At 53.0% G+C, this 12,938-nt stretch overlaps 1 protein-coding gene across 8 annotated transcripts in view; it reads right to left on the bottom strand.

Annotated features, from left to right (window-relative positions):
* Window positions 1–12,938, bottom strand: part of DVL3 (dishevelled segment polarity protein 3) — a 33,275-nt gene that overhangs the window by 2,463 nt on the left and 17,874 nt on the right. For 2 of the 8 annotated variants that reach the window (XM_074912299.1, XM_074912298.1), the window contains exons 2-15: window positions 10,331–10,400; window positions 6,331–6,452; window positions 5,817–5,923; window positions 5,084–5,219; window positions 4,726–4,819; window positions 4,258–4,327; window positions 3,830–3,969; window positions 3,556–3,632; window positions 3,014–3,126; window positions 2,648–2,698; window positions 2,362–2,511; window positions 1,416–1,547; window positions 994–1,161; window positions 178–390 (exon numbers count right to left, since the gene is read on the bottom strand). In XM_074912299.1, coding sequence (XP_074768400.1) covers window positions 178–390; window positions 994–1,161; window positions 1,416–1,547; window positions 2,362–2,511; window positions 2,648–2,698; window positions 3,014–3,126; window positions 3,556–3,632; window positions 3,830–3,969; window positions 4,258–4,327; window positions 4,726–4,819; window positions 5,084–5,219; window positions 5,817–5,923; window positions 6,331–6,452; window positions 10,331–10,400 — 1,643 coding nt within the window. The remainder of the gene's footprint in view (window positions 1–177; window positions 391–993; window positions 1,162–1,415; window positions 1,548–2,361; window positions 2,512–2,647; window positions 2,699–3,013; window positions 3,127–3,555; window positions 3,633–3,829; window positions 3,970–4,257; window positions 4,328–4,725; window positions 4,820–5,083; window positions 5,220–5,816; window positions 5,924–6,330; window positions 6,453–10,330; window positions 10,401–12,938) is intronic. The other 6 variants (XM_074912301.1, XM_074912300.1, XM_074912305.1 and 3 more) reach the window with 4 other exon arrangements.

The following is a 12,938-nucleotide window of genomic DNA, read 5'->3' as shown; positions in this document are numbered from 1 at the left end:
CAGCCATGCTCCCAGCCTCCTTTCAGCTCCAGATCCCACAGACCTTCTGAGATGGCTTTTGCCCTGGCTTCCCCCCACTGCCCCAGGACCTTGCCTAACCAGCCTTTTCCTACTGCTCCCCTGTCCTGAACAGGACATCTGCACACCCACAGGCATATTTTAGTCCTTTTCACTCACCTTCACTGTGCTGGCTGCCTGCACTGCCCCCTCCGTAGCTATAGCCCGGGTCAGGGAAGCCGGGGTGGGGGTTGTATGGATGAGGTGGTGGATACTGATACGGGAAAGCCATAGGCCAGGGTGCAGCTCCCGGGTGGGGAAGTGGAGCCAAAGTGTCCTGATCAGAGGCACCACTGGAGCCATCGTGATCGTGAAGAGAAAGATTAGCCATGTCTGCAAGAAAGCAGAGAAGAGGGATTAATGCAAGTGGAAAGACAACCACGTGTGATGAAGAAGTTCCCTCTCTGCCCCTGCTGATGGACAAGGACCGGGTATAGAAGGAGACACAAGTTGGCACTCTCCCTGATAGTCAACACAACCATTTGTGCTTCCTGACTGGAGAACAGCCAGGCTGTGTGAGTCCGAGCTGCCATCCTAATACAGAGACCAGCTTGGTGGGAAAGGACCACATCACAGCTACAGCTTGCCCTGCTAATTACTTCCCCCCATCCCTTATTTGAGCAGAACCCAGTAGTCTGAGCACCACCCCCTTGCAAGCACTGGAAGTTCAGAGCCTGAAGACTAAGACTCTGCTGTGGCTGCCTAGGAGAAAAGATCACATAGTAGGTGACACTGACAATGCTGTTTCCAGCTTCACCACTCCAGCAGCACGACAAAGCAGCTGGGATACCCTTCATCACTCTCTAACAAGGTGTGTAGAACAAGAGGCCCAGCCCGATGGCAATGGCTGTATCTACGCCCCCATGATGTCAGCAGGGCTCTGCAGGACCTCTACCCCTCTCATCCTCTCCCTCCCACCCACACCAAGTGTCATACTTCCACAGAGGTCCCCGAAGATGTAATAGCACTGCTCCGAAAAGGTGATCTTGTTCACGGTGTGTCGGATGTAGCCAGCCTTCAGCAGATTGCTGGCATATTTGCGGGATTCACGACGGTCTGTAAAGCCCTCCACATGGTGATAGAGCCAATCCACCACATCCGAACCTGCCACCAAACATCAGAGTTAAATACAGCAAGAGAGGAAGACAGCGGCCCTTGAGGCAGTGGGCCAAACCGGAGCCAAGACAAAGAGGGCCAAAAGGTGAAAAGGGACTGCATGGCCAAAGGTTCAATTTGTGACTCTGGCCTGTTCAACAATTAGTTTGTGGTGACAGAGATGCTCCCTTGGGCATCTGCTTGGAAAACAGGCCACTTATTGCCCTGTCCCCGCTTTTTCTGCAGACAGCACAGTCTCTTACCGATGAAGGCATTGGGGATGGTGATCTTCAGCCACATACGGTCACGCACCTCCAGGCCTGACTCTGGTGAGGCCATGGCTTTGACAATGGTGGCCATGTCACTGTGGATGGACAGGTGAAAGTCATCGAGGCCTGTGGTGTGGACGAAGGAAGGGATGCAGAGGTGAGACAGGACAGAAAAGACAACAGGGCCATATGGAAGCATCACACACAGGAGGAATGGGTCAGGGAACAATACATTGCAGACAGCCTTGGGGCGCATGCTGTGTAACTCCCCTTCCAGCCTTCCGATGTTACCCTTCACACATCAGCCATTTCTTCTGTGCAAAACCCAGGCTAGAGTTTCCTTCTTTCCAGCCAGTCCCAAGCAGCTGAGATCCAAAAGCTGCCAATTGAGCCCACACAGGCCAGAAAGATAATTCTCTGCTCCTCACAAATTTACAACAAACTCCTGACTTTTTGCCCCATTCAGGCTCTGTATATTAGAATCACCCAAAACCTTCAGAAAGCAAGTAAAAGAGCCCTGTGTTTAGCAGGACCCTGCCCTGCTTGCAAGGCTCTTTGCTCCCAGTTGCCTCCTCTCCTGCCCTATCTGCTGGGAGGGCAACTGCTCCCAATAAGCTGAATCTCTCTGCCCCACACTCTCAGCCACTAACACTGACTGCCCTGAGCCCTTCCTGTGCACCTGCCATAGCTCCTGGATTGCTCCCAGGCTCTCCTACTCTGCTTATATAGAAGGCTGAAAAAAACGTGGTATTAATTCAGCCAGGCAGAACTCCCACTGATTTAAGTGCTTGCCTGGTGAGAGCTGCCTCCCTCCTAGTCCCTTGGCAGGGCAGATCTTGCCCATCTCAGCTGTCCCCAAGCAGATGTATTGCTCCCTTTACAGCACAGTGAAGGCGAGGAAGCTGTGCAGCGGGTGGAGCACAGAGGCACAAGGACTTACGTTCGGTCTCTGGGATGGAGCTGGTGATGGAGGAGCTGGTGGAAGTGATTGTGCTCATGGATGGACTCATACCGTACGCTGGGTAGGTGCCAGTCATCGCTGCCGTGTGAGACACCCAGGCTGCGGGGTCAATAGGCCGGATGGGCTCACCTGCATTAAAAAAAAAAAAAAAAAAAAAAAAGTCAGTCAGTAGCTATAAGAAATTATACCCTCATCAAATCAACCTCTGGGGAGGGACAGGGACTCAGCACAGCCCATTCCATCCCCAGCATCTGCCGGGACTCACCCGGATCGGAGCATGGAGAGTCTGGCCCAGCCCAGATCCGCTGGGGAGCAACTGGGAGAGAAAGAAGAGAGGGAGGGTCAGCAGGAGAGGTGCAGAGGGAGAGATCCCCCTATGGCTCAAGGAGGGGTTTCTCTTTCCTCTGGCGCCCCGAGCAAGTGACCCCCCTGCCCCAGTGAAACGCGTCCCCAGCGTGATGTGGGAAGGAGGGCTGGGCTTATGGGCATTTTGGCCTGGGAATAGGACATAGCAGCCTCCCAACAGGAGAGCTGAAATCCCATCAAACCCCAATTCAGTGCCACATGGAGTCACGCACACAGGGGAGGAACAAGACAACAACCAAGTAAGTGCTTAAGGCAGGGCTCTCACATGAGCTGGGCACCAGCGTTAAGGGTGGGTCAGCTATCCACTTACTCCTGGGTAACGAGAAGCAGCCCCGGGGGCTGGGGTCCCAGCACTTGGCCACCGTCAGGGTGATGGGCCTGCAACAAAAAGGCAAGAGTTAGAACAAGAGCCCAGTGGCACAAACCCCTGCGTGATGGGCAGATGCTGTATGCTGGCCCTCTCCTGCCAGGCAGGGAGAAGCTGCCAGTAAAGTGCCCGCGTCTCTCTCCAGCTATGGATTTTCTTAGCAGCATGGACAAAATTATGTGACCCTGCTGAGGGTTGTTGATGACCCTAATGACACAGCATCCCCACAAAAAAGGGGCACAGACCCCAATTCACCAACATTCTGTTGGCTGCAACTCTTGCTTTGGGCATGAAAACCCAGGAATCAAAGCAACATCAGAAACCTAACTTCTGAGCTTCTGCAGAGTCACTGACAGAGGTGGCTGTAAGACATGACTCACGCATCCCAAGCACACGCCATACAGCTGCCTGTGGAGGCAAGGAACAACCCGAGTACTTACCCCGGCTTGTGCACAATTTCCCTCAGCACCCGCACAGCATCATCGTTGCTCATGTTCTCAAAGTTGATGTCATTTACCTGCAAACAACGCAAAGAAGTGAGTCCCAGAGATGTGACCAGAGGCTGAGCTCCCCAGTCAGCTCAGCAGTGACTCAGCTTCCCTCTTCCAAGCACAGCTTCCTGGGTTTAGCCTGCCAAAGTGCACAGGGAGGCTTCTGGGTCTTTTCTTACTGCTTTCCCAGGCCCAAAGATGGAGGTATGTGGGCGTGAAGTACCTGCAAGAGCATGTCTCCTGGCTCAATCCTGCCATCAGCTGCCACAGCGCCGCCCTTCATGATAGAGCCAATATAAATGCCTCCATCCCCACGCTCATTGCTCTGTCCCACAATAGAAATGCCCAGAAAGTTGTATTTCTCTGCAGGGATGGAAAGAGAAAGAAGTAAAGACACCATAAAGCACAAGCAGCCCTGACCTCAGATAAACCACATGCTAACGATGGTCACTTGCACTCGTGTCCCAGAGAGATGTCCTGGGACGCAGAGCAACTCTTGAGACGCCAGTGCTTCAAGACAAGCCACTTTCCTACAGAACCCATCTCCTCACTCCTCCCCACATGTTCTCTCTTTGGCCCCTCCCCAGTTCCCTCTCTGCCACCCGATTTGCTCTGGAAGGACTGTAGATTCCATGCACAGCACCCACTCACCCATGTTCAGTGTGACCGTGATGATGTTCAGGGACATGGTGGAGTCTGTGATGCTGCTGAAGGACGATGACTGCAACATAAGTAAAATCTGAGATGTCCTCCTGTGCCTCGGTAACATTCCTAGCCCAAGCTCCCTCCACTTGTGCTTCCTGCCACTCCCTGTGGCACCACAGCCACCACCCACAACTCCAGCCTTATGCTGGGAGCTTTACAGAGCCAGAGGGCATCAGTCACAGTCCTTATGACCTCTCCACAGCCTGGACAAGGTCTGTGGCCCCAGGTCTTGAGGCTGCATTGGCTTGGAAAAGGTTTACAGCACTTTATGAAGTCTCAGCACTTGGACACCACCTGTCCCCAGCTGCGCCCACAGCAAACACAGCCTAATTCTTGATCAGCCCTGGAGCACTGAGTGGGGAGACCCACCAGGCACCCACCTTGCCCTCCCCAGGAGACCCAGCCCCTGCGTACCCGCTCAATGCGTGGAGCCTTCTGTTTCCGCCGGCGTCGCTTGTGCCTCCTCATTAGACGGGAAGCACTGCTTTGCTCTGTTGAACTGCTAAACCTAGAGACAAAAATCGAACGTCAGCTCTTCTGCTGCCAAAGTGGTGGCTCTAGCAGCAAGAGAACCACAGAAATGGCACAGGGAATAGAGGACTGCAGGAACAGAATGTACATGGGGAAGAGAAAATAGCAGAGGGGGCTACTGAGCGAGGCTTGAGACAGAGGCAAGGACCCTGGAGCTCAGGATTATTGTGCCCTACAAAGGCATCTCTCTGCTGGGAGGGAAGGGGAAGACAGGGTTCCTCCAGGACCTAAGCTGTCCTACCTGCTGGTGGAGTCATCTTCATCTGAATCGAAGAAGCTGGTGGTCTCCAGCTCACTGCTCATGAGCGTGGAGGAGCTCTCGTACCCACCCAGGTCTCGGCGTCGCTCTCCCTTCACTGTACCATTCACCCTGGGTGCTATGGAAAGACAAGGCTCAGTATGCTTCGGACAGGCCACAGATTAACACCTCCTTCCCCCATGCAGGGATCAAGACAACCTTCTTAGAATGAATCTGGCAAACAGACAACCCCATCTAGTGCCGTCCAGCTCTGAGCCCACCCTGGGATCAGATCCATCTTCTGTGGGATACCTCTTCTACCCCACTAGAGGATGGGGGAAGAGGCTGATGGACTACTAGGAACAACGGTGCTAAAGCCATGGAAGACTCCTGCAGCTTGTGTCTTGGCAGACCAAGGAGCAGCACGGAGTGCCAAGGCTATGGCACACTGCTTTTCAGCTAAGGAGGACTGAGGCACTGCTGCCTCTCTCTTCTGCTCTTGAGGCTTCTACAGTAGACAGCTCCTTTGCCCCCAAAGGTTCTGTTACCAAGCTCTGATGTAACACAGGGGTTAGCTCCTGCCTCCAACACGAGGCTATGGCCTCACACCACTGAACAGCCCTTCTGAGCTGGGAAGGTTCTGCAGAGCAGACAGAGCTGCCCCATGTATGGAGCTAGTGCCCCCACCCTGCCCAGCCGTGCCCTGCAGAGCTCTTGCCACGTTATCAACACTCACCATGCTCAGGCCCATCTTTCCGACGAGGTCGTTCCCTTTGTGATGACACCACTGAGTCTGTCTCTGTCTCATTGTCCAAGTTTTCTCGACTCCCCCCAGTGTTAGGGCTGCGATGAGATAAATGAAACAAATACGTCCAACAGGGAACAACTTAAGCGGGCTCTCTCTACCTCTGTGCTGGCCAGCTTGAGCCTCCAGCCATCAGCTGTCTCCTCGTTGAGAAACACAAACAGAGGTGGTGGGGAATAACCATAGCACATCTTTAAGTGCAGGGAAAAGGACTGGGGGAAGCTGTGCCAGCTCTTTGCCAACTTCCTTGCACTATTTTCAGCATGCCCTTGCTTGCTGAATAATGCAGCTCCACTTTGAATCTGTTCTCAGCCCCATCCTCCTCCCCTCTGGCTGGCTGTGATCCCTGCCAATTTGGGTAGGAGTGTCCCAGCCCCTGGTCTGGATTTACACCAAAGTCACTGTGGGCCCCTCAGAAACCAGGATAGGTGTCCCAGTCACTTACTGGAAAGAGGGGGGCCTGGAGTCTCCAATTCCTCCCGTGCGCTCCATGGAGGGAGGCAGCTCCGTTTGGTTATCGGCACAGACCGAGCCAGCATCTGAATGGGAACCCTCTGCAGACACCAGCTGGAGGGACAAGAGACAAGAGAATGAAATGGCTGAGGCACTGGGAAAACGTTTAAAAGAGTGGCCAAGTAAGCTGGCCAAAACCCTGCCTGGCACAGGATCCCATCTCTGACGGTGGACAACAGCAGGTGCCCAGGAGCGGGTATGAACAGGCCAAGCATGTAGCAACATTCCCCCTCAACACCTTCCCAGACGCCAGCTATTTGTGGCTCAGGAATTCCTGACCCAGTGGTGAAGTCGGGGTGGCTGACAGCCCTGCTTAGAGACTCTGACATCATCTGCACAGCACACCCACGCACACAATTTTTACACTCAGGTAACCTTTAGCACATGTCCTACAGCAAGGAGAGGATTCCCCTAGTTGTTCTTACATCGGGAGAGGCAGCTACCAGTCATTCCTTTTCTCAATTTTACCAGCCTCTACACCTCTGCCTTCAAGCTGTGGGACCAAAAAGGACTTTCACCTTCACAGCCCCACAGAAGCTGGGGGTAACAGAGCTCAGGGCTGAGGCTGGCTTTGAAACAGACTCCAACATACTCTTTTTCTGTCTTCCACACATACTTTGCAAACTTTCAGGTTGTGTCTAGCTAATTGGCTTGGGCACAACCTCCAGCCAACCTCTGGGAAGCTCAACGCTTTCCCCAGCACAAAAATTCAAGAAAGGGTCAAATGCCAGGAACTCTTTATATCAGCCATGCTTTGGGGCAGCCCAGGGACACCTACATCCATGCCCCTGGCTCTAAGATAAAGCATCAATTTCAGGGCTCAGGGAATGAGGTGGAGCCTCTCCTGGGAAGAACGAGCTTGCCAGTGGGATCAAACAGGATAGCTCACAAATAAACTCAATAGAAAGTGGTTTCCCCAGCATCACTCCCTATCCAGGTTTGTGCTTTCCTCACTTTCAAGCTGCACTGAGCAGGGCTAATCCCAATAGGGCTGGGCAGGAAAGCAACAAAAAGTCCTTCTGTTGCAAGAGATATTCAGGGATCCCCAGAGCAGAGGTGACAGGGCCCAGAAAGTGTCCTGCCTTGGCCAGGAAGCAAGTCCCCAGGGACCAGCTAGAGCTTGCAAGCAAGGGAAGATCAATTTTCATCTTTAAGTATCTTCTAATGTGCTTTTCATGTCTGCCCCACACCTGTCCCTTGCACAGACAGCATGGGCAAGCAGGGGGCTGGCTCTCTCCCAGCGTCAGGGAAGGACTGCAGGGCCCAGTGCCTTGATAGGCCTCAGACAAAATGGGCTGTGGGTCAGCCTGGAGCCAGTCCAGGGAGGTGAGGAGACCAGGGCAGAGGACAAGCCTCAGCCCATGTACTTGAACCAACTGCCAAGCCATGAACCACCACAGGAGAGGTCTGATCTAACAGAGGTGAGGGATGCCCCACTGTGAGTCAGGACAGAAGGATCATAAAATATGGGCTGGAAAGGAGCTGATCGCTGCTGCCCAAACCATAATGCCAGTGTCAATGCAAAGGCAGCTCTGCTGCTTGCAAGTGAGGGGACCACATCTGCATGGAGGCAGGAGCAGACGTCAATCCAGGTGCTGGAGGCACAGCCCATTTACACAGGTCTTGAGCACCTCCCAGCATCACTGAACAAACACAGAGCAGTGCCCTGCCCACCTTCAAGAACTGGGAAAACCAGGACAAAAAGGGGGATGGACCCCACAGATCATCATTAGGGCAGGAGGAGAGGGGTCTGCTGCCAGGGAGGCAGTGGGAACAGAGACAGGGATGCAGCCATGGCAAGAAAGACAGAGCAGCCCTGAAAAAGCTGCAGCCAAGGCAGCAGACAGGGCAGAGAGCACCCTGGGGAGTCAAAAGCTGCAGAGCCCGTCCCACAAGCCCCAGGACAAGCCCAACGGCTCCTGCTCTCGCAACTGTCTAACCAGCTCTTGTCTCACACTTGGCTCAGCTTCCCTCCCTCCAGCAAGCCCCAGGCACATGCCCAGCTCTGCTTCCAGCACCTTCCTGGTGACTTGTCTTCCCAGGACACATCCCACTCCCTGAGATCCACATCCCTGATCTCGAAGCCACTGTCCAGGAGCACAGGGGAGAAGAGATGCTGGAAGTGTCCAGCATTACCTAGGGAAAAGTCATATAATGCTCTGTGCTTGGAGATCTAAAGACAAGACCAGGCAAATAGATCTGGACAGAGGGAACAAGTCACAGGCAGCTGTCAAACAGCAGTGAGGAGAGGAAGGCAGGTGTTCCCAAGCAGTGGGACTGATGCTGCCTTCCTCTGACACTCCCGGGGTTGGGGTTTCCTCCAGGGAAGGTTTTGATAACCACCCTGCACTTTTCCTGCCTCTTGCACTGTCATGAAATATTCACTTGGATCCAACCTCCTGTCTTTCCCCCTAGCTAAAATTAGTACCAAGTTCCTAAAATAGCCTTATCCTGGCCTGTCTGGCAGAAGCAGCAAAGCAAGTGCTCCCCCCCCAGCCCCCAAACCACCCATGGACAAGAAGATTCTCAGCAGAGATAGAAAAAGGGATCATCAGTTGTGCATAAAGGTCACTGAGAACCCCATCACCCTCCACACACAAGAGCTGGGAGCGGTCCTAACTCCAGGCGCAAAATCCCTGCAAGGAGCTAGCACACCAGCGCAGCAGCACAGTGGCCTGGTCACACCAGACGGAGCCACATCAGATCCATGCTGCTCACACCGAGCAACCAGAAAGCCCCTGCAAGGAAAGCCAGCAGCTGCATGGATGCGTGGACCATGAGGAAAAGCACACCAGGTAAAAAAAGAGCAATGGAAAGGGTTCAGGGACTCTGGGACTCCTCACAGAGCAGGGGAAAACAAAAGGCAGCTGGAAAGTGAGGCGTAGGAAGATGTCTCAGGGCAGATGCAGCAGTGTCGGGGATGGTGGCCAGGAGCTGGCCGGGATGTTTGCCGAGGGGCCCAGCTAACCACTAGAGGGAGGACAGCAGCGCCTGGCCACCGGCTCTTTGTGTGGGAGCCCCCCGTGCACCCCCTCGGGGAATGGGCAGGACCCCACTCTGCCACCCTGGTCAGCATCCAAGCGGGAGCCAGTCTGTCAGCAGGGCACCCACCCGCCTGGTCCGTCACCTCCGCCCACCCTCCCGAAATGCAGTCGCTTTATGGGCCCCCAGCCGAGGCCTAGCTGTTTGGTGAAGGGATTGAAGCAGCATTAGGTCTGACTTAGCCTAATTTGCTGAGGGTTTTTACTGTTTAGGGGCTATTTGGTGGCCTCTGGAAAATGGCACTTGGGTCTTGGTTCTGCTCCTGGCATAGATCCACACACTCCCATCAGCACAAACTGCAGCTCAGCAGAGGGGAAAAAGGGATAGTTGCCTATGGGGACTGAATACCCCTCTTCCCCCCACCAAAAAAACCAGAGGGTCCCCTTGGGGGCAGAGGGAGGCATGCGGGCAGGGGACAGCATGTGCATGGCATGGCACGGAGGGAGAAGCTTGTCCTGCAGCTGCCCAGGCAGTACCTTTAGTCGTCAGGGCACTCAAATCCAGTCCGCTTCGCCAGCACTAAAGTCACTTAAGCCCTTTGCGCCAGTCACCGGAGCAGGACTTTCCTTGGAAAGCTGACCCTGCCATAGGGGCACACGGGTTACGCTGCAGACAGGCTGGGACCACCACCTCTGCCAGGCATCAGTTACCACGGGCTCTCCAGAGAGGCATCCCACATCGTCCCCAGCACGGGGGACCCAGCACCACGCAGTCCCCTTTCCAGCTGAGGGACTGGTGCGTGGCAATCCAGCTCATCAGCTTCGTTAGCAGCCAGCACATCGACAGTACGGAGCAGTCCCTGTGCCTTACTTGGCACTATGCAACCAAACAGTGGTTTTCGGAGAGGGCAGAAACAGGTAGTGAGATACCGAAGCAAGAGGCTTGCTTACCCACGACACCACCCGGCCATTGAAGCAGGGAAGCTTGGCATTGTCATCGGAGATCTCTTCTTTCACCACCCTGCAGAGAGGAGAGGAGGCAGTCAGAGCTAGGTCCAGGACTGCAGAGGACAAGATTTTCCCAGGTGGGTGTTTGTACCCTGCAACAGGCAGCCCAGGCTTGCGGATGCAGCAGGCAAAGGACCGGCAGGTCCCTCCCGGCTACAGCTTCCTGTGCTCACAGCCATAACTGGCAGGCTGGAGCAGAGAACACAAGGGCAGAACAGGCTCTCCTGTGTGCATCCAGCAGTTTTATCCCCTGATCTACATTTTAATCAGTCAAAAAAAAAAAAATTCAGATGCATTATTTCCACCAGTTCACTTATTTCCAAAGAAATACATAATTTAAACCTCTTTATAACGATCTGAAAGAATCACAACGTATGCCAGAGATTTCTAATAGATGAAAGTGAAATACATTAAACATGCTGTCTCTCAAATGTTACTGTTGGTTTTTAATTACGTACGTAATATTTCAACATCACTTCAAGCTTTATAGTTGTGCCACAATGTCATGTTCCTGCATTACACAAACAGCTATGTTATTATCCGTCTTCATAATGGAGGCAGCACCAATAATTTTTTTTCCCCGACAGTAAACACATCAGTTTGGAGAGAAAATTTATTCTTTCTATTTTAAATATCACTGGGCACCTAAATACCTTTTCCACAGTGAATCTGCAATCAAAACAACTTGTAAAATCACCAGATTCAATTAATACCATCTTTGATAAATCAAATTTAATGGCAAAATAGGCTTCAACAATCTCATTTTCTTTTCTACTCAGTGACAACATTTTAAGCACTCTTATTTAATACAAAGACATCTTACAAGTAGATTGTGATATTAATTTCCCCTTCCAAGCTATATCTAAGGTATCTTGACAGTATTGTACTTAAAAAAGTAATGTAGTAACTAAACAGTGAATAAATTATGTTTGGAGGGGAAAAGAATCCAACAGAAAAAGAACAAAAGAATGAATGTGAAACCTAGGGAAATTATATATTAAAAAGCAGTGGCTTGTAAGTAACTAACAGAGCACGTAGAGGTGGGATTCCATCAACAGTTCTGAAAGGTCCCCAGACCAGTCCCCAACTCACGGAGAATCGAAGAGGATGCAAGCGTGGGACGTGGAGCTGTGACCCATTGCCCCAGACTGTCACGCAGTCCAGGCACTGCCATCAAGTCGCAGCACGTTGGGGCTTGGAGAAACAGGTACTTTGGGCTCCTGGCTGCACTCCTCGGTGTGCCAACTGTCCAAACCGTCACTGAAAATACGACGGCAAGGCTCGCCAACACTTGCAAGGCATCAGCAAAAGGCAAATGAACACTGCTAGAAGACTAAAACCTGGGGAGCAGGCTCGCTCCACCCTGCCAGCTGTGCTGGTTGCTCCGGTGTCATGAATGCTCAGCAAAGGGCTGTCCCACAGGGTGAAAAGCAGCACATTGCCACGTCTGTGCTGGCACTCACCATCCCTGACCAAACTGGAGAGCCAGCAAGGACACTGGACAAATGCTACCCATCCCTGGAAGGCACAGATGAAGCGGTCACGGTCTGAGCAGTCTAATCCATGCCCAGGATGTGCATTAGTTCTTCTTGTACAGATGGAGAAACAGGAAAAAGCAGGAAAGGAGCAGCAAGGATGGATTAAGAACACTGCTGGATTAATGCTTTTTCAGCATGCCCTGTGCCAACCACTGCCCAAAGCCCCTGCAGCCCAGGATGAGTGTCAAACACAGGCAGTATTCCCCAGGACCCGTCCCCTTTGGTGACCACGCTAACCCTTTCCAATGCAGGCAAGTTGTTGTCTCCTCACTTTCCAGCACACACACATGCACCCTGGCCTGGCTGCACTAGCATCCATTCATACTGTCGCCAGCAGCCTGGACTTCATCCAATTCCTAGAGAGAACTGCAGTCAGAGCCAATTTTCAGTGCTGCGTGCTGCCTGCTCAGGGACACACAGCCCTGCCTGTGGGTGAAGGGACAGGATGATATGTTTGCAGGGTCAAGGTGACCAACCACTATGCACAAATGAACTATTCCACTTTCAGCGGAGACAGAGGAAACCAACCCCAAGACCCCCCCTCCCAACCCCTCAACTGCAATGCCTGATGGTGAACAAGCTCCCTCTGTCCTGAGAGCTGGTTCCTCGTCGCTGCTATTACCCCACTGCTGCCCCAGACATCCCAGGGGTCAGCTCCACCCTGGAGCAGTTTTCTCCCTCCCTCCTTCCCCAGCCACTACATTATTTATCACTATTTATCACCCAGATGCCAGAGCACAATGGATTATATATTTAGACTCAACAGAGGAAAAACTGATAGTACTGGAGTCAGGCGCATGCCAAGGAGGAATATCTCTGCAGTCCTGCTCACGCCTGTCATCCCTTGCACCATCCCAGCTATTCATGCACTGCATTCCTCTCCAGCCTCAGCCCTGAGCTGTAGCCTTCCTCCCCCCACCTCTCACCGCTCTCTTCAAGTCACACTTCTCACACGAACAAGGCCGCAGGTTCACATCAGAAGCCACCAACCGAGCAGCCTCTGGGGGAGCTGT

This window comes from Athene noctua, chromosome 8 (assembly GCF_965140245.1).
Source record: "Athene noctua chromosome 8, bAthNoc1.hap1.1, whole genome shotgun sequence".
Classification (NCBI taxonomy): domain Eukaryota; kingdom Metazoa; phylum Chordata; class Aves; order Strigiformes; family Strigidae; genus Athene; species Athene noctua.
Note: the sequence above shows the minus strand (reverse complement) of the source record. Positions and strands in the feature narration are given on the sequence as shown.